This window comes from Halichoerus grypus, chromosome 6 (genome assembly GCF_964656455.1).
Source record: "Halichoerus grypus chromosome 6, mHalGry1.hap1.1, whole genome shotgun sequence".
In the NCBI taxonomy this organism is placed as follows: Eukaryota; Metazoa; Chordata; class Mammalia; order Carnivora; family Phocidae; genus Halichoerus; species Halichoerus grypus.
In genome coordinates this window covers 119,831,517-119,856,726 of record NC_135717.1, presented here as the reverse complement: position 1 = coordinate 119,856,726, position 25,210 = coordinate 119,831,517, and the positions used below count along the sequence as shown (strand labels likewise).

The following is a 25,210-nucleotide window of genomic DNA, read 5'->3' as shown; positions in this document are numbered from 1 at the left end:
AGCTCTCTATTCTGAAATTTGGATAAATTGTCTGAGAAGCCCACCAAGTACCCACCCCCACCTCCTCCCAACAAACAAGAAAAGATTTGAGCAGACCCTGGTTAGGGCCTGGTCTTCAGGATCAGGATTATTTGGGAGCCTTTGGCTTAAATTAATTATTCAGGTAATCCAGGTCAGTTTTTGTTGTTGTTGTTTCTCCCTCTCTCTCTCTCTCTCTTTTTTTATCACTAAGGAAACAATTGAATTTTTTTTTTTTTTTTTAAACAGCCTGAGAGCCTTGTTCCAGCTATCCCCAAGCCCTGCCAGGACCTGGGAGCTTATAGGAAGAGGGGTGGTCCCTGCCTCTCCCTGTGTCTTTTCTCAACACCTGGCAGGTCCATGATAAAAGTTAGGGAAAAAAATAAAAGTTCTTCATTATCTCTAGGCATCAGGCTTTGAGGCCTACCCATGCAAGGGGGCCTCCTGGGCCTCTGGCCTCCACTTCACCCTTCTTTCCAAGTCTAAACAAACAGAGAAGCCACCCTGACAGGTCACTTTGCTGCTCCAGAATCATCAGCTCAAAAATCTTCCTTCTTTTAAGAAGCACAGGCGCATTGAGGGGGCGTCTTCCTTAATCCCTCATCCCAGAAGAGTCCTAAAAGATGAAAACTCTTGTCTCCCACCCACCCCCCCCCCACTCCTTAAACTTGCCTTCTTGTCTGCAAATCAGGCAGGCCTACTCAGCAGAGAGAAAAGAGAAGAGGGGAGAGAGGAATCAACAAAAAGAAGACACTGTGCCGAACTACAGAAAAGTGAGACCCTCCCAGCTCCACACTCTATGTCCCTCTCTGCAGACTCAGGGAAGGGACGGGAGAAATCAGCACTAATCTTCCATATCCCCTCTTTTGAGGATCCCCTGCCCCAACCCCCTTGCTGGTTCGTCTAAGGACACTGGAAAACTGAGTTGAGAGTTAAGATTTGTGTGTTTGCTTAAACTCAGGCAACTATAGAGAAGGTGGGATGTTACCAGGCCAGAAGGAGGAGGGGGATAAAAAGAAACCATCAGACATTGACGTAAAACTAATTCACATCCACTGGTTTATTATTGATCACGGGGCATTTCACATCGACACTAAAATTCTTTATTGCAAGTTTTACAATAATCAAGTAAATTCAGTCCAAAAACACAATAACCACGATGGTGGGGTGGGGGGGTTTCTACCTATAGACTGCCTCTCTGAACTGAAAGTTCATTTTTATTTTCTTTTGGCTCCTCAAACTGAACAGCTCTGAGAGGCTCTTCAGATGCATTTAGCTTTGTCTGCTGTCGTCCCCCCTCTCCTCCCAGCCCCCCCCAACAATAATACAAAAGAACTTCATAGCTTTGTTCTCCTTAAAATGACTTCCCCCTCACTAACCTCCCCTGGTGCATTTTCAATGCAAAAGGCCTAAGGAAAGAGGGGGGAAGGAGGAGGAGGAGAAGGATGAGAATTGGCTTAAAAATCTCTCTTTCCTTTTTTCTTTTCCTCATTTCCCCTGAAATTCACCCAAACCAGACCATCGCACCTTACAATATATAATTTTTGCAGCTTTTTCCTTAAAAAATAAATAACCCCCCAAAATGGCCTTAAAAAAAAATAAAAACAACAACAACAACAAAAAACCCCCAGCAGGTACCATGCTAAGACAACATCACATGCTTAAAAGGGTCCTTAACAGTGGAAGGGAGACAAGGGCAGAGGGCTTGTTTATCTGTTTTGTCAGTTTGGAATTGACAAGGGACAAGGTGGGAGGAAGAGAGAAAAGAACCAAAAAATATATATATATTAAATTCTATAAATAAGAGTCAATTTGTGTGTGAGGGGAGGACGGGGGGCACGGGGTGGGGGCAGGGTGTGAGTTATGTTTTATAACCTGGTAATGTCCTCTGCCCGTTGCTCTGGCGGCGTGGCGCTCTGGGAGTGGTCTTCAGAAGTGCCCGGGGTGGCTGCCGAGAGGGTGCTGGGCGCAGCACCGGCCGGGGGCGCTGACCTGACTTTGGTGTTGGGGAGTCGGTGGTCCTTCTTCCATTTCATGCGACGGTTTTGGAACCAGATTTTGATCTGCCTCTCAGAGAGGCACAGCGAATGGGCGATCTCGATCCTTCTCCTTCGGGTCAGGTAGCGATTGTAATGAAACTCTTTCTCTAATTCCAGGACTTGCTGCCGGGTGTAGGCTGTCCTCGAGCGCTTGGGTTCCCCTCCGTTATAATTGGGGTTCACTGGGGGGAGGAGGAGGGCGAAAAGCAAATAGTGGGGTTCAGAGGCAGCAGGCTCCCGCCCCCCCCCCACCCTCACCCCATCCTCAGCTCTGTGGAACAGGAGGAGGGGTGGTGGAAATAAAGTCATCAAGCTAAATGGGTTATAAAGAAGTTGAAGGAAGCTGGAGACTTTGTAGTGTAATAAGAGGGGAATCCTCATTGTAACGACACTGAATTATTTATGCGCCCTTAGAAAGCGAGCATAGTTTTCACACATACATAACAGATCGTAGCACATGGCTCGGACTGCCCAGAGTAGCTAAGCCATAAAATTTATGGGGGATGTAATTACCCATTCTCGCTCGTAAATCCAGTTCAATTGTGCTAACCCAGAGTCGCTCCTGGAGAGAGAGGGGGAAGGAGAGAAAGGAGGACGGGGGCCGGAGGGGGCCGGGGAGGGTGGGGAGCGCTTGGGAAGAGGGGAGGGAGGGGGAGAGCAAAAAGCAAAGTTGCCTACCCGTGCTAACGTGGATTTTTTTCATCCATGGGTAGACTATGGGTTGCTTGCTGGCGGCGCTGGAGGGATGGTCAGGGGCTGGCTGGCTGCAGGCTGGCGGGGCTGGGGACGGGGAGGCGGAGGCGCCTGACAGAGGCGCCGGCTCGCAGAGCGGCTGTGATTTCTCGGGCTGGTGGTGGCCCGCCTGGGCCGGCCCGTGGCCTCGCGAATTGCCCGGCCCCTGGAGACTGGTGCAGCTATACTGGCGCTCGGGGTAGCTAGGGCGCGGAGGCGGTGGTGGGTACAGCTCCTGGTGGTGATGCTGGAATCCCGATTCCCTGGTCCGGCCGTAATATTCCGGACTGTGTTCAGGGATGTAGCTATTTTGCGAATATTCTTCGCATGGAGGAAATTTCGGATCGATGTAGTTAGAGTCCATCAAATACGAGCTCATGATCATTAATTTCTGGAGTGGAAAATAATTTTTCTCGCTTTGTCGTTTTTCTGCTCCATAAAGCCCTCCTACTAGCTAGCGACCCTGTAAAGTTACTTTCACCATGTGACTCCGCCGGCCAATCACACGGAGCAACCCAGTCCCCGGATAAGGAACCGAATCGCTTTATTCAAAATGTATCCAATTTTTTTTGTGTGTGGTGGTGGTGGTGGTGGTGCTGGGGGGGGTGGGGGTGGTGATGTGGGGCTAGCCGGCGGGGGCTGAGGTGCCCCCAGTGCGCACCCCGCCGACTGACAGCCCTCCCCTGCAAAAGGAGATGGGAAGCCCTCAGCTCCCTTCCAAAGCCTGGGCTTTGGGGGGCTGTGGGGAGGCTGCGGTTCAGCCCCCTCCCAGGGTCTCCCCGTGGGCCTCCGGTGGGCCCCCTGGGCCTCGGCTCCAGAGCTTTTCCAGAGGTCTCCATTCATGGCGATCCTGATCCTGTCTCAGTCTGTGTAGGTCACCGGGCAGCGCCCCTCTTTTGCAGGAAGAGGAAGTTGAATGAGGAGGACTGGAGTGGAGGTTGGATGGGGAGGGGCCCAGGCTGAGCCCAGGAGGCTGGAGAGCCTGGGGTGCCCCCCATCCAAGGATACCAGAGTCCAGCCCCCTTCCCCATACACACTCACCCAACCCTCTGGCCATGGGGCCGGCGAGGCAGGGTCCCAGCCGGACGGGGCAGGTAGAGGCAGCGGGATGCAAAGGATTCTGACGTCATTTCTGGAGGTCTGGGGGTTGAGCCCCCCGCTGAAGAGAGACAGGAAGTGGTTGGCAAAAGCAGAGTTCAGAAGCCTTGCCCTCCTCCCCTAGTACCCAATGACCCTCCCTGCCCCGGCCCCAGAGCGGAGGATCTCTTCTGCTCACTGCTGTTTCCACTCTCATTCCGTTGGGCCTGCTGCTTTCTGACAACTACCTCCAGGGCTGGTTCCTAAGGACCTGCGGCAAGGAGGAGAGGGATTGCCAGGGGTCAGTGCCCTGCGACGGTGCCCAGCCAAGGCCCTGGGAGCTCTTCTTTCTTCATCCCCACAGAGCGCCGACCTAGCTAAGCGGGAGGCCTGTGTGGGCAGAGCCTGCTTCCGGCCAGGGATTGTATCCATGTAACACATGTGTTTACACGTAAACACACATTCCCAGGGGCCGGCTCCAGGCTGCTTTCCAAAAGCTGAGGGGTGAGCTCACCAAGCTGGGGAGGCTGGGCAGGCCTTGGGGGTCTCCAGTCCATTCCTACCCGCTCCCCTCTCTCTGCCACCCACCCACAGGAATACCCTGATGGCGGGGTGGCAGGGCCATGGAGAAGGGAGGGGGCAAGAAAGGGCTGCTTTTTCTGACGCCCCCCCCCCCAACCAGGGGTGGCCACGTCGTGCCACTAATTCCAGTTAGCTGATCCCATAACTCAGAGTTGGGGGGTGGCAGAAGGGAGAGCCCAGGGAGAGAGCTGGGTCCCCTTGTTGTACTTGATAACAATTATAGTTTAAAATCATAGCTTGCCGGGGCTCGGCTATATTTTACTTGATAACAATAAAAGTGACACATAAAGTTAACTGTTTATGTTTTATTTATTAGACTAAATCTGCCAGCGGTGGTAGGAGCGCTTGCCTCGTCGCTACAGCTTTTATAGGGCTGTAAAACGTCATAAATCAGTCTCGCGGAATCGCCCGCACTCTTTGTGTCGGCGGCGGCGCAGGGCTGGCGGCCGCTGGCTGCCTGCTCCCTCCTTTCCACGAAAAGTCGTAATGTGATTTTTTTCCCTCTGATTTTATTATTATGATCGCCGCCGTGATTAGTCAATCTACCTTTAATTCGCCGCCCTACGCTGCCTCCTACCAGCCCAGCCTGGTTGACACTTGAATAAGTACCTTTTAAAACGGCATAACAACTATTTGAGGGTTTAATTAGAACATCTGCAATTAAGGGAATGAGGAGGGGAAAGGAAAAAAAAAATAAAGCCCTCGTGAGAGGGAGACTGAAGGCAGGAGATTCCCCACCTGTCTTTCACCACCTTAGGGATGTGGGAGAGGGGGTCCCCATGTTCAAATGAGGGCTCACCCTGAGGGCAGGAATGAGAACCGCCTGGGCCCGCTGGCCATTCTCTATCCCCCAGTGCCGAGTCTCTCCTCACCCCAGGCTCACTGGGAGCCAGGCTTGGGGGCCCTGGATACCCTCTCCCCAGGAGGACAATGCCCTGTCCCCCTACCACCAGGCGGGTGAGGGAACAGGAATTCCCTGGAGGGCCACCGTCTCTCAGAAGAGAGTCCCAAATTTCCCAGTGGGTCCCTGCCCATTCCTGTCTGGGATCGTCTGCATTTGAGGACTGGCCAATTGGGTCGGAAGAGGAACGTGAAACTGTGGGGAGGGGAAGGCTGCTGCTTGGTTGATAGTGGTTTGGAGCCTGGGAGGGTTTTATTTGTTGTAATTATTGGTGGTAGGGGTGGGTTAATTATAAGTTGCTGGAAGAGGGCAAAGGGAAACCAATGTTGAATGCTGCCCTACATAAAGAGTCTGAACCACAGTCCCCAGACTGCCCCCCCAGGGAGGGCCAAAGCTCTGGAGAGCTCAGGTAGGGTGGGGGGAGGGTTGCTGAAGGAGGAGAAAGCCTTCCAGCCCCACCCCCAACCTCCCTTCAGGCCAGCCCCTGGATCAGGCTGCCCCACCCAATCCTGGCCCAGAATATTCTCTTTCTCACCTTGGAAAGGTGAGGTGTTGGCCTGGCTCCTCCGCTCCCAGCCCTCACACTCACCTTCTACCAGTCCTGCCCACCCCCCGCCCCGTGACAACCCTCTTTTCTTCCATCTCTTCACCTTCTTGGGCTTGTTAGGGAGTTCTTCCCAAGGCGTCGCCCATCCTACGCCCCCACTCCCCAGGATTCTGAGCTCCTGCAGGTGGGTCAAGGGAGCCGGAGCAGGAAACCCACTTTGGGCCAATATGTGTAAGTAGATTCAGAGAGTTCAGTTGCCTCCAGCTGAATGTCAAGTCTGTCTTTGGTTATCACAGCTAACAAATATATATGCATACATACTGTTAATACTTATTAATACATTAAATGCCTCCTTATGCAGCCATAAATAGGTGGGGTTCTCATCCCAGGTTTGCACAGCTAATTCAACATGCACCTCCAGAAAATGAAATCTGGGAGATCCTCCAAATTTGCCACATTCATCTACATCATTTGCCATAAAACTCTTTTTGGGTGCCTGTACCTTAATAGCAAGGAAGTTGCCTATCACAAGGGGAAAATAGCAAGCCAGCCAGACTCTACCACACACGTACATGCAAACATTTTCACCTGGATATTATTACAAGCACAGAAATAAAATCCCTCTGGAGAGCTCATGCACTTAGCATTGGCTTAATGGGGGGGGGCACTCAAGCAGCTCTTGCCTGTGATGAGTCCTTGTATCTGGTCCTCTCTCCTTTTGTGCTTTGCCCTCCTGCTCCTGTCTTGCCAGCCTAAGGATCTCCACTCCCGCTCTGCCCTCCACCTCTCTCTGCCCCAGTTCTATTTTTTATTTTTTCTGACCACCCTTTGCCAGCTTCCAAGCGCTCTCTGAATGCCACCCTCCCCATCTCCTTTCTAAATCTCGATCTGGTTTCTCTTTCGGAAACATGTTTCAGTACAAAGCGCTTCCCTTCTGACACCGCTGAAGAAAAATATGTGTCCATTGTGTGCGAGGCCTTATTGTGCCCGGATTACCATACTGACCGTTGGATAACCCATATTCCTCCCCTCCCCAGTAACAAGCTGCCGGCTGAGGGACCTCAGCGGCTCCGCACATTCTGTGCTGCATTAAATTCTCACCTCTCAGACTCCCTGGATTTTCCTAGGGAGAAAAAGAAATGGGAGAACCAACTCAGGATTTGGAGGGCAAAGAGAAGGAAAATGAGGGTCATTCCTTTTCCCACTCTCAGAAGTGCAGGATTTTGTGTGTGTGTATGATGTGGTTTTGTTATTGTTGTTTTAGAGATTAAAAATCGCAACACCTCTCTTTCCCTCTCCTCAAATAAATTGACTTTTAGATGGTATGCAATCAAGTAATTCACTTCATTTTTATTTTTTCTCCAAGCAACTTGAAAACCCCAAACTACAGCAAGACCCTTATCTCATTTTTTGCCGTGTGTGTTTGTATATATGTGTGTTTTTGTCCCTTTCTAATGCCAGCAGGCAGAGGTAATGTATGCAAAAGAATATGCAAATGCTTAATTGATTTTTTCTTAAATCTCTTGTCAGTAAAAGTAATGAATTGGTCTAAAATGATTTTAATAACCCGGACGTGTCACCAGAAAATACTAAACCTTTTTTTTCCTCCTGGAATCGCTTATAGTCTCAAAAAAAAAAAAAAAAAGCAATCATGGAATGTTAATTTGCCCCCCTTTAAAATATTAAAGATGGATTTCTCTTGTTTGTTTGGAGACCATAGGCAAGGTCCTCTAGTGGATTTCCCCCTCCTTGCCTTGCCTTCCTTGGAATTCAATTTTCCTCAAATCTCGTTTAAAGTGGCTTTTTAAAAAGTGGCCGCATTTTAATATTGGTTAGACAGAGTGACCTGCATTTCACCTCGGGTGTTTGACTTGTTCCAATAGGTCACTGCCATGGGGTTATTGATGGGGAAACTCCATTGAAATTTGTCTCTTCGCAAATGGCCTTTAGATCTTCCAGCGAGTTCAATAACTAGTTATAATGTGGAAGGGGAAAAATGAAGGCCCTGGGCTAACGAATTTGATGTTTCATTTTTATGCTGGAGAAATTGTTAGTTAGAGGTTGGGTTCCCCACCCCCTTCCTTGCTCCTCCTGGCCTCACTGACCCCCACTCTCATCCAAGGCTGCTGGATTATATCCCCTTTAAAACTTGAGCTGGGGTGTCCCTTTCTGCCTTTGATGCAAGCTTTAATTCTTTTTATTATTAATATTTTTGTTGTTACTGCTGAAAATTCTGACTTGCTGCTGCAGGAAGCTTGCGCTGCTGGAGATTTGTAACCTAAACTTTCCTGTTAGAGGGGGGAAAGGACTTACTTTTAAAGGAGGCGAAATGCAGTTTTGAAAGTTCTAGGAATTAGGCTGGCTTTAGGGTAGCTTATGGTGGGTTCCTTGGCCTGGTGCTTCCAGAATTAAGGAAATGATAGGAGGCTGGGAACCCTTTGGGGGCTTGATGAGGGCATCTCAAAATGGCTCAATCTGTTCTTGGCCTCTGAGCTGCCAGAGACCCATGGGATCAGGCACCCAGGACCAAGGAAGGCAGATACTGGGAAAGGCTAAGGATAGAAGGAGAATTCTGTGGAGCAGGCAAGAGAATCCTGGGTCTCTCTCCTCCAGGGTCAGAGACAGGATCTGTAACTGCTTGTTTCATGAGAAGGGCACTCCAGGAAAGCCCACCGCCCAAAGACAGTGCATTTTAGTGAACTGGAAAGAACAGAGAAAAATAATGGGGGGGGGTGATGGAGATTTTTTTTTTTATAAGATTCCCTTGTTTTCTGGAGTCCTCAAGGAGTCAGAGAGGAAAGGGCAGGGGAGGGGAGGGAAGGTCTTTATTTTATTCTCCCCAACCACAACCAAGTTGGGGCCCCGTTGACTTGTCCAGAAAAACCTCTGTGAGAAAGGATTGTGGAGAGCTTGGTCTCTCCGGGCTGACCCAGCCATGCAAGATCATTACCATTATTAACCTCTATAATAACAAGAGCATCATTCCCTCACGACACAGAGCTCCCAGTGTGCCTCATTTTCTTCTTCCAGGAACTGTCCCTTCTCCTTCCCTGCCCAAAGGGGTCCAGTTTGCTCAGCCCCAAGTTTCTCCTTTAATAAAGCCCACCTGCCTCCTACTCCCTTTCCCAGCCTTGGCCCAGAGAGGGGAGTCATTCCAGAGCCTTGCTTTGACTCCTGGGTTGGGGGAATCAAGGCCCAGGCCACTATGTAAGGGCCTGAAACCGGGGTGCCACCTCCCTCCATCTCCTCAAACCCAGAGGCAGCATCTTGGTGCCCCCTGGGCTCCCCGACAAACTTCCCTAGACACATCCCTGGCACCACTGGACCATGGGGAGCAGCCTTTAACCCCGAACCACAGCTCCATAAAAATGGGGGGCCCGAGAAGGGGCCATCGGTGGCTTCTGGATCGGGCCTGGGAGAGGACAGGCGGCCTGTTCTTCCCAGCCAAGCGGGAATCAGTTGCGATCTGCTCTAACTTGCCCGCAGCCCCTCCGCGCTCTGGCCCCGGCGGGCGAGCCCGCATCCCCGGGCCGCTCGCCCGCCTCGGCCCCGCACCTTGGACTCCTCCTCCGAACCCTGGACCCCCCAGCCTCGGGCCTCGCCCTCTCCCCGGTTTAATTACGTGATTGATTTTCGCTTTGGTCGCGTCGGGACGCCTCTGCCTCCGACTGTTTAAATCTTTCGGCTCTCTTTTTGTGTTTCCGAGTCCTCCTGACGGGCTGTAATTTAGAGACTGCCCCTCGGGTGGCCTGGGTCCGGTCCGGGCTGCTGCCTCGCCCTACACTCCAACGAAATGGTCCTCCCACGGTTCTCGGCGCGGCCCGGGCTGCAGCCGCCCCACGCCGCCGGGCTCTGCCACTCGGGCCCTGCCCATTCGCCTTCCTGAATTATTTTGTGCTCCATTATCCTCTGATAGAAAAATGTTCCATGTGTGAGTTATCACTCCATGCCTGGGCCCGGAGCTGGGCTGCTCCGCGTTTTTGTGTTTTCTCTTCACCCGAATGTGGCGTGTGTTGGAAGGTCTGGATTGGGACCCGAGGCAGCACCACGCCTGGCTCCAGGCTCGGCGGGGAGCTCCAACCGCTTCCCCCAAAGAGCCGCCCCGCGCCGGAGGGAGGGCCAGAAGCGCCGGGACGAGCAAATTCGGCCACAACTTTCCGCCACTGAGCGCCAGCGGGAGCGCAGGGCGGGCGGCCCCCAGCCCGCAGTTGGCCGCGGAGTCTGCTTTTGCCTCCCAGCCCCAGACCGAGGCCCATCGCCCTGGCAGCCCCAGCGCGCCCGGCTGCGGGCACCTGCGTCCGGCAGCACGCGGGGCAGCGGCCCCTGCGCCGGAGGGACTGAAGGTGAGGTGAAGGACGGGGAAGAGGGAAGGAACTTGCATTTAAGACAAGTGTGGATCTGGGGTGGGGAGAGCAAGGGGGAGCCATGGAATAAAGAAAAGGAGCCCCTGCGCCCACCGTGGGGGACCTCTTTCCCCGTCTCTCTCTCCGGAAGAAAACACTCTCTTTCCTCCCCAAACCGCTGGTTTTCCGCTTACTCTCTCATCTATTTACAACTAATAAACACTTCTCTGATTATTCTCCCACGTCCGGTTCATTCTTTGAGCCCTTCCAATGAGGCAAGCCATGAGTTACTATTAGCAGCATTTTCTGATTATATTTTACCCCCTCAGGGAGAGGAGGGACTTGGGAATGTCTTTCTCACTGGGGAAGGAGTTCGGTGAAACTTGAGTTGGTCACAACCTTCTCCCTGTCCTCCGACCTACAACACCCCAACCCCTGCACCCCAACCCCCTTCGCCCCCCACCCCCACGCAGCAATGTTGCCGGGTAAATAAGAGTCCGCCTGCCTGGTTATTAGGATTCTGGAGACGTTGGCATCTGTAGCAATCATTAGTCAAAGCCGCGGAAGCCAAAGGAGCCGAGGAGTTGGACAGAAAAAATCTTGGAAATGATATACAGGAGCCGCGGAGGCATCAATCCCCGCCCGTAAGAGCGCGGGCTGCAGGCAGCGCTGCGGCCGCTTAATTGGGCCCTGGGCACCAAGAACAATTGGGGAGGGGGCACCTAGGGGTCGGGCAGAGACCCTGGCACCATTTGGGCACCCCACAAAAACCGTCAAGGACTTAAGCACCCTTTCCCCCAAAATCCAAAGGCCCAGTTGGGGTTGGGGAAGACTCTCATGCCCCTGTCAGCCTCTCCACCCTGAGAGCCAAGAGGAGCCGAGCTGAAGGATCCTCCCCTTCTTCTCTCCCCTTCTCCTTCGTGGCTGTCTTGAGGGATCCTGCAGGATGGGGAGCCTGGCTGGGACTTCAGGGCACAGGACAGCCTGGAGAGAGAGGCTGTTGTCCCCACAGTGGGTTTTCGAGGGGGCAGATGGCTCAGTTGGACTAGATTTGGAGATAGCCTTAGAGATAGCAACAGAATTGCTCACTTTAATAAGCAAAACATCCAAGAGATATTTGTTCTCCATCCCCACCTGCCTGATGTCTCTATTGATCACAGAGATAGACAGAGAGATGTAGTAAGTTTAAATCCTTCCAGAGGGAGATCTATGCCCCTACATATAGATATATGTATTATGGAACCATCTCTAAACATATGCTCAAATGTTTAAGTTTGCAGCAAAACTGCAAAGACCATAAAGATCTCCAAATATGTAGCTTCGATATGTAGCTATTTTATGGGTTAAGGCCCTTGCATAAATCTAGATAAAATTTTCAAAATAGAGATTGAGCAATACACACATAGTTCTTTCCGATCGAGAAAAAAAAACCTCAAATATTCATCTAGATGTTTAGAGAGAGCTGTACCAATACATCCCAGCGTATACATCCAACCACTACAGAAAGATTGGTAATGCGCACACAGGAATTCGACAGAGGACTGGTATGTTCACTGTGGATCTATAAATCTAAAGATCTATATACCTGCATTTAAATGTGGAGTAGAGAGTGATATAAAACATACATCCTGTTATATAGACATAGATTGATCTATAAATACATTTTCACGTGGGTAGCTATTGAACTGCTCAGCTCTCTATAATGATATGTGTATTTGCATTGAGTCCTAGGAATGAGGGAGATTCTCTAGTGCTTGTGGACTTGGGATGTCCCAGCCCAGACTTCTCTGAGAAACAAATGAGGGTAAACTAGAGCCTGTGCAAGTGCTAAGAGGCCCAGGACTTCATATAATCTATGGCCTCATTTCCAGCGTATGGGGGCATTTCTCCGGAGATGGATAAGAGCCCTGATCCCTGGGCCTGAAAGCGTCCCTAACTGAGATGGAGGTAGAGAGCTCTTTACTTGCTTTCCTTTCAGCTCCCTAGCCCAAGGCTGGGGATGGAGGGACCCGTGGGAGGTTGGGGTGTCTTTGGGGCAAGGCTCATTAACATTACAAAATGGAGCTATTCAGGTAAAATGCGGTTTTGTTTGGAGACAGCTCGGTTACAGCGTTAGGGCAGTGAGTTGTGAGATGTGAGAAGGCTGTGGGCTTTCACACACACACCTGCACCCATCTTAATTACATAAAACCCGGTCACAGACTGTAGAGAGTTTCCTCCATTCATTCGGTGCTACATGGGTTCTTCTATACGCCTCACTCCCAATGCCTCTTCTCAAAAGCTCTCTATACACCTGAAGTCTCATCTTCCCAAGAAAGGGTTTGGGGCTCAGGAATGGGGTCACAGGGGAATAGCAGACTCAGAAGTCATGGTAGAGTCCCCAGGAGTCATAGTATTAACCACCAGGCTCAGAAGCTGATTGCCTTCTATGTTAGTTCTTTTTTAATCGAACGGTTGGGGGGACCGAGGTCGGTGTGGGCAAAAAGAAAAATGCAAGGTTGCATGGTTTTTAAATCTGGAACTTTGAGCAGGAAAAATCACCAACGAGTCCTTTTCTTATTGGAGGCATAGGATCTGGAAAGCTCTGGACTTCCTTTAATTTTTCTCCTTTGGTTTACTGGGGAAAGGGAGGTAAGGAAGGGCCCCAGGTGGGCTTGGGGAAGTGCAATCCAATCTGTCTGGCCAGCTTGGGGGAGAGTGATTTACAAAGCAAAACCTCAGATGCTACTTCCTGAGAAGTCACCAGATCAAAACAGCCTCCTCTAGGCTTTTATGACCCCGTCTCTACTCCTAACAGGAAAAGCACCCTCAATAAAACCTCAGCCCACGCCCCCATCCTCCACCCAGAGGAGGGGGAGAGACACAATCTAAAATGAGGGACCTGACCCTTACTCCCTTCATTCATACCACACACACACACACACACACACACTGGATTTTCCAGAAAGTTGACTTTTTAAAGAAGTATTTACTAGATGAAAAATTCCCCCACTGAGCAAAAAAGCAGCCCTGAGTTTGAGTTTGAGCCTAGAATAGCAAGTAAAAGGAGGATTGGATCAGATAAGGGCTTTGGTCTTATAGTCCCACATTGCTTTCCAACCCCCCCAAACTAACAGGCCAACAGGACACTAAAGGTCATCAAGAGCCTGGCTGTCACCATCTGTGGGGGCTGCTCCAGGGTCTTGGTTTTCCAGGGAGGCAGAAGAGAGGAAACTTAACAGTTACACAGGGCTTGAGGAGGCAGGGGTGGGCCGGGGAGGACAAATGGTCTCCAGGCTGAATCGATGGGAAGAATGGGGCAGGACAATGAGTGGGAAGCTGGTTCAAGTCAATTGGTTTACTGTACTCTGCCTGGGCTTCTCTTTCATACCATACTTGGACACACATATATATACTTCTGTGTGTTCCGGTGTGGTGTTCTGGTCTGGGGGAAGGGGCTGGGAGATGTAGGGATCTTTCAAGGGCAGAACCCAGCCTGCCCTACCTCTCTGAGAGCTGTGACACCTGCAGTCCTGAAGGAACACCAGGTAGCTGAGCCCACACATTCTACCCAGCCCATGTGGGGCTGCAGATCATGGTAGAACTTTCTCTGTATGTGTGTCAGGTGTAGAGAAAAAGCTGCCTTCCTGCATAAGTCTCCTATTCAACTTCTCATTGTAGATCTTAAGGCCTAGTCATCAGAGACTGAACAAGGTCCTGGATTACCTTGCCCAACTTTCCCAAGTCCCAGATTGCATCCCACCCACCCACCCCCATCTCTCTCTCTCTCTCTCACACACACACACACACAGAGTGAATCCTCCTGGGTATCTGTTTTCCTTTTGCCCCTCGGTGACCCTGAGGAATGGCAGAGGAAGATGGATCCCAGGGTTCTGTAGGACTCAAAGACAAAGAGATCTCTATCACCCCAGTTCCTCAGTCTAGACACCTTGAGTTTCTGGAGTCCCATCAAAGCAGCCAAGAGTTATATAAAGACACACTAGTCTGGGTTACAAGGACCCAATAAAAGGGAATGCGATTTTCTTGGCCCTCCAGTGGTCTAGTTCCTTCCTTAAATTGAATCTCTAACCCAGAAAGCCTTAGCTTTGGGGTCTTAAATCTGGATTGTCCCTCTTCTCCATCTCAAAGAGTTCCAGGGTCTCCAGTCCCATGAGCAGGAGGCTCAGAATAACTCTGCATCCCCAGCAAAAGAAAACAGAGAATTGAAGCCTAGGATCACGATGTTTCAGCTCAAAAACTCAGCCCAAATCATTTGTACACAGAAAGGGAGAGTCAAAGGGACAGATAAAGTTCACATGGGGATTAGGAGGGATTGAGGCAATACAATCTCTCTTCCCAGTGTCTGTTTGGACAGAAGTAAGCTCCCATCTTTCTTTTTCCACCCTTCATGAGATCTGGAAACTCCAGTGTGAGAAATCCACACTGGAGGTGAAGGTTGGTCTCAAAGACTACCACACCATCTACCAGGGAAAAATAAACGTGCGTGCTTTAATTCTAACTCATGAAAGAGGTCAGTGGTGCAGTGTGGTTGAAGTTGACTTGGGAAGTGGGGGCTCCCTGGCTTCTGAGAAGAGCTGCCCTTCCTCTGACTTCTCATCCCAATCCTTCCCATCTGTCCTGTGGCATTGTCCCCAAATCAGGCCCACTCAGCAGATTAACGAGCAGAGGGGTACTGACAAAGCCCAGCTCATACTGGCTTATTCCTTCCACCCTTGCATACTTGATGCCCCCAAAAAGAATTTAGAGGTCTGGGTGACATAGGCCATCAGAGCTCCTGCCCTTCAGTCATCTCAAGGAGGTAGAAGATCAAGAGGAGAAGGGGAGGGAAGGGGAACTCAACCATAAAATTAACCATGGAACAAAACCCTGGAGACCTGAGGGTACTGGAAGGAGAAATGTCTGGGTCTGGACCCACGGGTGGATTGGCTCAGGGCCCAGCCCAGGTGTTCAGGAAACACAGGCACATCTGTCCTACATGCACGGCTTCTGTGCCATCAGATGCTCTTGCTCAGAAATAGTTTCTCACCCACTGCTTGTTCTGACTTAACCCATATAAACACAAACACAGGAATCCACACCTTCAGTGGCTGTGTCCTTTGGTAGCTACTGGCCAGAACACAGGATCATCACTTAGTTGTTTATGATGATGATGATGATGTAAAGGAAAGGGACTTAAATTCATCAACTGTTTATAATATATCGGGGGAGGGTCCTGATTTTCTGTGCTCACTCTTTTTTCCAAATCCCTTTGTCAACTGGCTCAAAGTTATTCAACAAACTAAAGGTACCAAACACAACTTTCAAAAAGTCTCCACTTCTGCTCCCTTCCCCCACCACATCAGAGGTCGTTTGATAAAGCTAATGGCTCCTGGGCACTTCCAGAAAGATAAATCAAAAAAGGTCTCTTCTAATCGCCCCCACCTGCCCCCAGGAGGATCAGAAGAGAATGAAAACTGGTACAAGGTAGGTGTTTAGGGAATGATGACCGTCAGAATTTGAATTCGGGTCTGGAGTTCATATCCACACCTACTGTACACCCTGATCTAGAGTCCACATCTATAAAGCCCAGTGAATTGGGTAGGATCTCAGCGGCGAATATGGGAATGATCCAGAGGACACCCCCACAACTTCAGATCCCTGTACAACTGAGACTGACCGCGAGGCACATTGTTAGAACCAGAGGGCGCAAGCCAAAGACTCCCCAGAACTAGTTCAGGGACAAAGGGAGGGGCTAGAATATTCTCAGCATAGCTTTTCCCATTCGTGTATCTGAGATAGGGCGGACCCAGGAGCTAAAGTGGATGGTAAGGGAGGGATGGAGGAAGAGGAATTGAGGGGAAGGGCGAGACAGAGACCCAAGTACTTTTTGGCTGATTGGTTGGTGGGGGTCATGTGACCCTGCTTAGCCCATTTCTGATTGGTTGTTTGACCTTTTCCAGGGTTAAAGACCTAGGAACAAAATTAAAAGCTTCCCGGGTTGACTGGGGCACCTTGGCACTTGATTGATCGCCCATCTCCCGCTCCAGGAAGACCCCAAAATCGAGTGCGGGGGGGGGGCGGGATGGAAAACCAAGAGTCTCAGGCCCAATTTATATTTTCTTTCTTCCATTTATGTATTTGTCCTACAAAACAGTAAAAAACTGGCCCAGACATTATTTGAGAGGAAGGACGATCTATTATTACTGAGGCAGGAAGAGGGGGTGATATTTAAATGGAACTTTTGAGCCTAAGAAACAGAAAAGGAGATGAGGAAGTCATAGAACCCCCCAAGAGACGCTGTGTAAATCTGTAAAACAGAAACACACACCCCTCTCCATGGGACTGCGCTTTGGCCAGGAGTACGGGAAGGCCGAGTTTGCCTGGGTGTGGGATGGCTAAATTCTTGGTTGAAGACCATTAGACTCGCTCCCTAAAGCCCTGGGGAGCCGGCGGGAGGGGAAGAGTCAAGTTAGAGAGCAAGGAAAACTCCCATCTCCCTGAGGCTTGAATGGAAAGTTTCCAGAAACCCCCCAAATCACAGACTGATGGGGAGGGGAGAGTGGAGAGGGCTGATTATGAGAAAGGGAGAAACTGAGAGTTAACTTTTGGAATGGGCTCCTGGGGAGATCCTCTAGGATCCTCACGCTTCCCCGGGAAATAAAGGAGTGGGGAGGACGACGGTGGGGAGGCCCAATGTTGGTGCGGAACAGGGGTCCCCAGAGGGATGGCATCGGGGAGTTCCCCCCCCCCCCCCCCCCCCCCCGCCCAGCCGGCCCCGCCCGGGTCCCGCGCCAGCGCTCCTCACGAAAGCGAGAGCCGGCTAGAGCCGGGCTTGGAGATCGGCTCACGCGCCCATGTCTCTGGGTCTCTGTTCCCCTTCACCCTCCCAGAGTCGGCCTGGGCTCTCCGTCTCTGCTTGAGTCCTGCTTCTTCCTCAGTCCCCTTGGGCGGCAGGGGCACACTAACCGCGTCCTACCCCCCGTCCCCCAACAGCACTTCTCCAAGAAGCGGGCGTCCAGACCCCCTCGCGCCCCAGGGCAGGCCTCCCTTCTCCCTTCTGGGAAGGCGCAGACCTGGCTCGCCCCCGCCGCTCTCCTCCCCTTTCCCTTGGCCTGGACCAGTCGCTCTCCATGGGCCTGCCTTCCGCCCTGATTTGCAATCCCGTCAGATTCAGTTCATTCGGTCGGCCCCTTCAAGGAGGCTGAGTTTCTACATCGTCCTGTCCTGGCTTAGCTCTGGGTGGCGCATGGGGAGGGGGGTGCCTTGCAGGTGTGGAGGACACGTGCCTCCCGTGCCTGACGCTGGGCTGCTCCTTCCTAGAAACCTTTAGGGAGGCCGAGCTTGAGACTGGCTGAAGAACTCCATGCCCATACTGGGCCCTGATGGCTCCACCACCACCCCCAGGCCACTCTCTCCCCAGAGCTGGGGGGCTTTCCTGGTCAGCCTAGTAAAGACATTGCCTCCACTCTCCCACCCATTTATACTCCACTCACAGCGGGAACCTCTGGGTCTCTGGGGCCTACTTTTACCTCAGGCAAGGGCTTGGGAATGCCAGGAAAGACCCCAACAGCTAGAGGGAGGCATGAAACCACACTGGCCCCAGGCGGACTAAGACCCCAGACTACAGACGCTGGGACAGCTGCCCACCAGGCCTGGTGGTGAGGAAAGAGAAAATGCTTTGGGACTCTCTGGGCTCAACCAGCTACCTTTAAGATGCTTCTTTCTGCCATTTCAGGTCGCAGCCTGGGGGCCAGAAGTCCCAAAGCCTTCCTTCCTGGCCTCCCTCTGCAGCTGCCTGGACTCTGAACCACTGGCCCAAGGGCTGAACTGGCCCCTCCCTAGGCTGGGGGGCCCCAGAGGCACTTTGCGCTTGCGCCTACAGTTTGCACACTCTTACAAAACACCAAACACCCATGTGTCTGCCGCAGTCTTTCTTCCCAACTGAGGAGGGAGAGGGGGTCAGGGAGACCTGGCAAAGCTCTAAAGAACCCAGACCTCTCTTTACCGCAGTTGACTTGCAGCTGGAGGGAATAAAGGGCAGGGAGGGGAGAGCTGGTCAGAGGGGACAAGCTCCCCCATCCTCCTACCTCCCAGCGGCTTCTACTCTTCTTCTTCCACCCTAGCCTGGGAATGCCCAGGGAGGCCTTCTTCCCCTCCCCTTACTGAGTGGGAACAGCCTTCTATCATGGGGCAGGGGGATTAGGTAAACGGGAGAAAGGGTCAGAGAGAGAGAAAATTAACTTACAGCGTTCGCCTGGGATTCATTTGCGAAGATGTAACCCCTCACCATCATCCCCAGCGCCGTAATCCCCTCTAACTGCCAGGCCCTCTGTCCTAGCATTAAACCTCACCAGCAGCTGCGTGGCTGGACAGTTAAGATTATATATGATGTAAATATATTGTGGGTTTGTCAGCTCTCCCTACACCATAAAACTTGGTTTAATGACATCACGTGGTCCCCCAAGAGCCACTCACGGGCTTGCCTTCGGGCCATTCACATAAATAACCTCCAAAAGTTTCAAACTCCTAAATTCACATAGAAGCCGTGCGTATTTCTCTAATGCTCAGTTACACTAAAAAGCCCTTGTGCTGCTCCTTTGCCCCACCCCCACACCCCCCTTGCAGGGTGGGGAGGGGGGAGAGGGTGGATCCTTATTTATTTATTTACTTACTTACTTATTTCCATAAGGACCTGTCGCCTTCGAGGTCGTGTTGATATTTTTTCCTCCTATTTTTTTTTCCTCCTCTCTCCTCTAATTGCTCAGAGTGGGTCGTGTCCCCCTCTTCCCACTCCCCCGGGAAGGTAAGTCATGCTTCTTCCCCTTTTTTTTTTCTGGCTGCCAGAGGGGGTGGGCTTCAGGGCAAAGTGGGGAGGCAGGCTCCATGGTCTCTGCTGGGGACCCAGAAGCCCCTCCACTAACTTTCCCAGAGCAATGTCAAATCCTGGTGCTTGGAGATTGTTCCAGGAAGCTGGCCGGTGGGAGAACCCCCTCCTGCCCCGCCCCCCCCCCCAGGCTTCAAAGCAGAATCCTCCGCTCAGGGAGAAAGCAAGGGTGTGGGGTGTACCTAGCCCCAGCGTCGGGGAGTGCGTCCGAGGCCTTTGGCTAGGTTGTGGCCGCTGAGGCCGGGGAAGCAGAGGCTGCGGCCTGGGGCAGGCCTGCAGACTGACAGGAGGGGCGGGGGCAGGCAGGCGAGGCTGCGTCTACCCAAGCCTGGCCAACTTGAGTCAATCCTCCAGCTCCTCCAGGGAAAGAGGCCTTAACACTGCAGGAAGGAGGCGTTCCGTGCCAGGTGGGGCTGGTGTGCCCTGCAGGGCCGGTATGAGCAACTTTGCCCCGGGCCCCGGCCAAGCCCTTGGTTCTACCCCTGGGGCGGTGCGTCCCCTGGGGAGGAGGCTCCGGGCCTCGGCAGCCAGGGATGCTGGAGTGCGTGATGGCGGGCGCCACGGCCTCTTTCTTAGTTAACTGTTACCCACTGGAGACGCCAGTGCTTCTCCACGCTTCACCGCTTGCCCAATAGTTTTACTCAGCATGGAGAAAAAATTAAAATAACTCCCTGAAGAAAATTACACATTTTATTTGAGAGAGAGAGATTGAGAGGGGAGCCGAGGTGCTGCTAGGTTGGGCAGACTGCTGTGTGCTAGTCAGGGAGAGACGCAACGAGTGCCCTAACCTGGCCTGAGTGCCGTCCGAAAGGAAGGGTGTAGCAATGGGCACAGATCAATAAACATTTGTTGAGACCTCCTACGTGCTAGGCACGGGGTGAGGAAAGACTCCTGGGTTTAAAAAAAAAAAAATGACAGATGGATAGCTTAGGCAGTGGGATGCAGAGAAGTCAGTCCTTATAATAAATCCAAGGAGCATCAGCATTAATAATCATAAATATTCCCCTTGCCCCTCCCCAGAGTCTCTCTGCTCCCTTTCCCTCTTGGCTGTAAGAGCAGCCTTCTAGCCCAGCTCCTGAACCGCACCCTCCTCCAGTGTGGGGGGCCTAGGCTTGGCTCCAGGAAATCACCCCCGTTGTGGGAGGCGAGAGAGGAAATGCAGTAAAGTTTTATGGACCCTTCCCACATTTGTTTCTCCTATAAAGTACTTCCTCCCCCATCCCATCCCAGGAGCCTGGAGCAGAGCAGAGCGTGGGCCTCAGCCAGCCTCGGCACCACCTGAATTATCTGCCTTTTCCCCTTTCCCTTTAGCCCACCCTCCCCCTCCACACAAAATCCCAGAGACTGAGACAAATGATGGCAAACAGACAGGACTCAGGGACCCGTCTATGCAGCTCCTTTCCCAGCTAATTGTCCTGCATAGCCGTAGGCCCTAGAAGTGGGGGAAACAGTCTGCGCATTTCTTGCCAGGCAGGTACGCTGTAGGCTGCCCTCCTTGCTCCCATCTCCCCCAGGATCTTAAAAAGCTGAGACACACTTCCTCCAACTCCCCCAGACCCCTTTACCAAGCAGTACCAACTCTTTCTGAGGATCCTTCTTGGGACCAAGTGGGCTTCTAGGCTGAGGGCTCAGCTCTCCCTCTATGTCCAGCACGGCCCCTCACCGAGCTCTGGGAAAGATCTTCAGAGTCCGGGGCCGGAGAGTATGAGCGCCACGGAGACCCCAGGCCCTGCAGATTAGCTCTGGCATGCAGTGGGGGCTGCTTGCCAGTCTAGAGGCCTCAGATCCACCCAGCCAAGGTGGGAATGGGGTGCAGAGGCCTGAAAGCCTTGGAGAGCCACAGCATGGGAAAAGCCAGTACAGACTGCCTAGGTGCCCTCCCCTTTCCCCAAAGGCCCATCTGGGAACCAGGGATCTGGAAAGGAGCTCAATTTCACCTCCCTCTTCTCAATCCCTCTAGAAGCTCCTAAAAATTCTTTTTAAAAAGAGGCTGAGAGGCTATGGGCCTCCCCTATACTCCATAGCCCATTTAGACACTTTTACCCAATACATGCCCCAAACAGAGAGGCACCGCTGCATCTTTAGTCCTGTTCTCTGTCTTTATTTGATATGACAAAATATAGTTTCAGGAAAGACCTGGAGTCAATAAATAGTTGGACAACAGCGATGGGGCAGGAGGGCACAGAGAGTCGTGGCAGGGACTAGTGGGCAGCCAGGAACCTGTAGGACTGCTTGCTGGGGTCCAGTGGCAGGGAACCCCCATGGTTGAGCTAGCTAGTGGTCTGAGGCGGAGGGGCCTGAGAGGGCATGCAGAGGGCGCAGGCTGGAGAGGTTACCGGGCTTAGGGATGGGTGAGAAGGTTTGGAGAGCCTAGGGCAACCAAGGGGGCCCTAGGCAGACCTTCAGTCATCTCCCCCTTTCATATGCAAATCATTAAAAAACCGAACATGGAGTTTAGTCGCTACAACGAAGCACCCCGAGTCTGGCGCCGGACTCCCCCAAGCATAGCCACTCTCACCAGCCCTCAGCCGCCTGGCCAGCCTAAGCCGGGAACAAAGGACAGGGGAGGCCGGAGGGTCGGGGCGTGGGGCCTGGAGCCCCTGCAGGGCCCACCTTAATTCCCGCAGGCCGCTCTGGGGCTGCGAGCCTGAGAGGCAGCCCAGGCCCGGTTCGTTCAGCACCAGCCCGTCTCCCGCAGCCCTCTGGGGAGCCCCTGCGGAGCTTGCCCTGGGCCCCCCCGGTGCTGAGCAGAACTGAGGGGAGTCCGCGCGGCGCGGACAGCCCCGCAGGAACCTGGGGTCGGTGGGGATGCGGAATGCCAAGGGAAAGCGCTTTTGTCTGTGAGGCCCCGAGCCGGTGCTGCAGCCCCCGCCCTTCCCCAAAATATAGAGAGAGGAAAACCGAAAAGGAAAGGCGCGGGGACCAAAGCGGGCTTGGGGCGCTATCTGCGGGCCTCCCTGCTGCCTCTAAAGAGCCTCTTTGCTTTTCATTTTGGAATCTTTCTTCCACTTCATCCTGCGGTTCTGGAACCAGATCTTGATCTGTCTCTCGTTGAGACACAAGTTGTTGGCGATCTCTATGCGCCTGCGGCGAGTGAGGTAGCGGTTAAAGTGGAATTCTTTTTCCAGTTCCAGGGTCTGGTAGCGCGTGTAACTGGTTCGGGACCGCTTGCCGTCCGTCTCTGGAATATAAAGCCCCCCAAGCCAGGAAGGGGTGAATAGCGTGCAGCGCCCCAGCGTCCCGACCCCAGCCCAGGCCCCCACCCGCCGCCGGAGGGAGAGGAGGCGAGCAGGGCAGGACAGGCCCAGCGGGCCGCAGGCGGGCCCGGCCCGGCCCAGCCCAGCCTAGCCCAGCCTAGCCCCGGGAGAGGCGCCTCTGCCCTGGCAGGAAACTTTCCGCCGCAGCCTTCACTCAGCAGCCGGAGAGGCCGAGGGGGTGGGGGGGAGAGGGAGACCCAGGCTCGGACCGAACAATAAGCACCCTCGAGATCCGAGCACCGGGGACCCCCCTCCCGCCCCTCCCGAGTCGCTGGAATCCTCCGGAGCGGCTAGCGCCGGCCGAGCCGGCTCCACAGGGGAGGGAGGGAGGGAGCCGCGGGGGGATCCCCGCTCTGGAGCCCCGCGCTCCTCACCCTTCAGATCCCTCTATTTTTTTAACTCCCTCCCTCTCCCCCAAAAATTGAATATTGCCTTTTATACACGTTTTGTTCCTATGATCCAATTATGTCGTCGTAAATTTGGGCGCACACAGCCTCTAAGCCTTTTAGTGGACAGTTTTACGAGCCATTGATGCCTGGATCGTAAAATTTATGGCCGCAGGTTTTTTTTCTTTATTTGCCCCGCATGGCCTATAAAACCCAGGCGGACCCGAGCGCGCAAAATGAAGTCCTAAAGTTTACCGTGGCTCATGTGCAGTTTGGTCATCCACGGGTAAATCTGTGGCGGGGCCGGTGGCTGGCTCAGTCCGGCGGGCTGCCCTGTCTGCGCCTGCTCCTCTTTGATCTCCCCACTGCTCTTAGCTCGCTCCTCCAGCGCTGGGCGAGCCGCCTTCTGACTGTACATCCCGGGGTTCAGAGGAGCCGCTTCATCTCTGCCCAGAGCGTGTCCCGGAGCGGCCGCGGCGCTGCAGGCGGGGCGGTCGGGGTGAGCCCGGGGGTTGGCAGCCATGTCTACCCCGTGGAGAGAGTTGGAAGGCGCAGGCGGTGGGAAAGTGATGCTTAAGTCCAATCCACCGTAGCAGTACCTGGATGCCTGCACCTCTGAGGCCGATCCATAGTTCCCACAAGTTTGCATGTTATAGGCAGGGATATTGGGGCTCTGCTTATAGAATGAATTGGCTACGTAGGAGCTCATGGCGGGGAGGGCCCAAAAAAAAATTTCTGCACCCTTTTTGATTAAGGGTGATTTGTGACTCTTTGAAGTTGAGGGGTTTTTTGTTCTCCAAAGTGCACAATTTATAGGTGGAGATATCTCTTTCTTTATCCTATGCGCTCTTCCCAAATAAGGGAGCCTTAAATAGAGTCACGTGACTCAAGCGGCCACTCATAAATTTGGCTTGATGACCTCCGGGAGGTTAGTGATGGAAGCCGGCGAAACGCATCTTGATATGTTGGCAAAGCCCAAGCAAGGGGGAGAGGGAGTGAGAGAGAAAGAGAGAGAGAAGGGGGAGAAAAAAAAATGGTTCTTGAAATTGGGGGGTAGCCGGGACAACGAGCCCACAGCGACACCTGGTGCCTACTTGGAGGAATTGCAGCCTGGCTTGTCGGCCCGCCTTCAGACCGCTGGATTCTCTACCCTGTAGAGAAGCTGGTTGTTGCTGCAACAAACCCTTGAAATGGCCTTTTAAACGGTATTTAATTTTAAGGAAAGATGAGGTCTTGTTTAGGATACAAAAACTAACGGATAGCCTTGCCTCCCCACCCCCAGAGCCTTTCAATCTTCAAAAATGGCTGAGGAAAGGAGATTTAGGTAGGGGGGCCCCTGGCCAAGTTGGAGATCCCAAGGGATTTACCTCAGGTTCTCTAAACCAAGCTTCGAGGTCCCTCTCCTTGGAGGCCCCAAGGCCCTGCTACTGCTGAGGAGGTGACTGTCAGCTTGGGGAAGCGAATCCAACCCCTGGAGAGGTGGACAGGATGCTCAGAGGAGGAGGGGTCCTGGGTGGACAGAACTAGATAGGGGGGGAGGGTCAGGAAGCTGAAAGTGCTGGGAACTCTGGGATGAGCCTGGAGGTGAGGATCCGGGGGGAGTTGAGTAGACCTCACCATGCTGGGATCCCAGAGTGGCAACTAGGCAATTGTGTGTGTGTGTGTGTGTGTGTGTGTGTGTGTGTGTATAGAACCAGACACAATGGGCTTGGAGGACTGCTCTGCATCCCTGTGTATTCTATGCCAGATATTTGGGATAGAAAATAGATGTTAATTGAGGGCATGGAGAAGCAAGATTGAAGCCTCCACAAATATTATATGAGCAGGGCAGAGGAAAAGGCCTGTTTTGTGCCCTTTTTGGAAAAGGCCTCTGGAACAGGTTTTCAGGGACCTAGATACAGAAGGTCCGCAGGAGAGCAATTTCTGAGCTATTTGGAGGCGTGGAAAGGACCTGGCTGGGGGTGGGGGATGGAGGAGGTGGGCAGGGCAGGCGCCTGGGCAACCTTCACAGCCTGCGGCCAGGGGCTCCGCAGCCATTCGGCCCCTTTCCGAGCCCCCTCCCCTAGCCCCAAGTCTTATTCTTTCCTGCCTGCCTCTCCCCAGGAAATCCCCGCCCCTGCCAGGAGACGCCCCCCTCCAGACCCCCCCACCCACCCCCCACCCCCGCTGGCGGAGGCGCTGGAGGGGGCGCTGGCGGGGATCTGGAAGGTCTGGAAAACTCTGGCGGATTTTTTCCCTCCGGGAGACCCCCCTCACTACCTCACTCCCTAGGTCCACTCAGGTTTCTCTGGCTGGGCTTAAGGAGAGAAGGCCTGAGCTGGGGAAGGGTTAGGGTCTGGCTGAGCTCCTCACCCGCCGAGTTTGAGAGGCGAAGGAGTAAGGAACCAGACTGGGACTGGGGCTGTAAGGAAGAAGGAATTTTGTCCCAGCCCTGTCAGGAGTCCCAGAGCAGGCTCAGTTTCCAG

General features: G+C 53.0%; 2 protein-coding genes across 6 annotated transcripts; both read right to left on the bottom strand.

Moving 5' to 3' along the window:
• Positions 1-1,054: 1,054 nt before the first annotated feature.
• Positions 1,055-17,989, bottom strand: HOXC4 (homeobox C4). 5 transcript variants are annotated; one of them, XM_078076071.1, is made up of 4 exons: positions 17,925-17,989; positions 3,831-3,948; positions 2,571-3,682; positions 1,055-2,239 (listed from the first exon to the last, which is right to left on the bottom strand). In XM_078076071.1, exons 3-4 carry the CDS (start codon positions 3,172-3,174, stop codon positions 1,887-1,889), a joined length of 957 nt encoding a protein of 318 aa, XP_077932197.1. In that variant the 5' UTR covers positions 3,175-3,682; positions 3,831-3,948; positions 17,925-17,989; the 3' UTR covers positions 1,055-1,886. The 5 variants fall into 5 exon arrangements, with proteins under 5 accessions (XP_077932197.1, XP_077932198.1, XP_077932199.1 ...); XM_078076072.1 differs by having other exon boundaries at positions 2,571-3,180; XM_078076073.1 differs by having other exon boundaries at positions 2,571-3,110.
• Positions 17,990-21,174: 3,185 nt separating this feature from the next.
• On the bottom strand, positions 21,175-23,595 carry HOXC5 (homeobox C5). Its single transcript, XM_036124200.2, has 2 exons — positions 23,001-23,595; positions 21,175-22,283 (listed from the first exon to the last, which is right to left on the bottom strand). The coding sequence occupies exons 1-2, from the start codon at positions 23,452-23,454 to the stop codon at positions 22,069-22,071; spliced, it is 669 nt and encodes a 222-aa protein (XP_035980093.1). The 5' UTR covers positions 23,455-23,595; the 3' UTR covers positions 21,175-22,068.
• Between the last annotated feature and the right edge of the window lie 1,615 nt (positions 23,596-25,210).

What these genes read in the sequence shown, in the direction of transcription:
- HOXC4 (XM_078076070.1), bottom strand. Translation starts at nt 3,174, where the DNA reads ATGATCATGAGCTCGTATTTGATGGACTCTAACTACATCGATCCGAAA. An exon ending in GGATTTACGAGCGAGAATGG is followed by an intron (nt 2,240 to 2,570) that starts GTAATTACATCC and finishes TCCTCCCCCCAG; the next exon opens with TGAACCCCAATTATAACGGA.
- HOXC5 (XM_036124200.2), bottom strand. Translation starts at nt 23,454, where the DNA reads ATGAGCTCCTACGTAGCCAATTCATTCTATAAGCAGAGCCCCAATATC. An exon ending in CAAACTGCACATGAGCCACG is followed by an intron (nt 22,284 to 23,000) that starts GTAAACTTTAGG and finishes TTTATATTCCAG; the next exon opens with AGACGGACGGCAAGCGGTCC.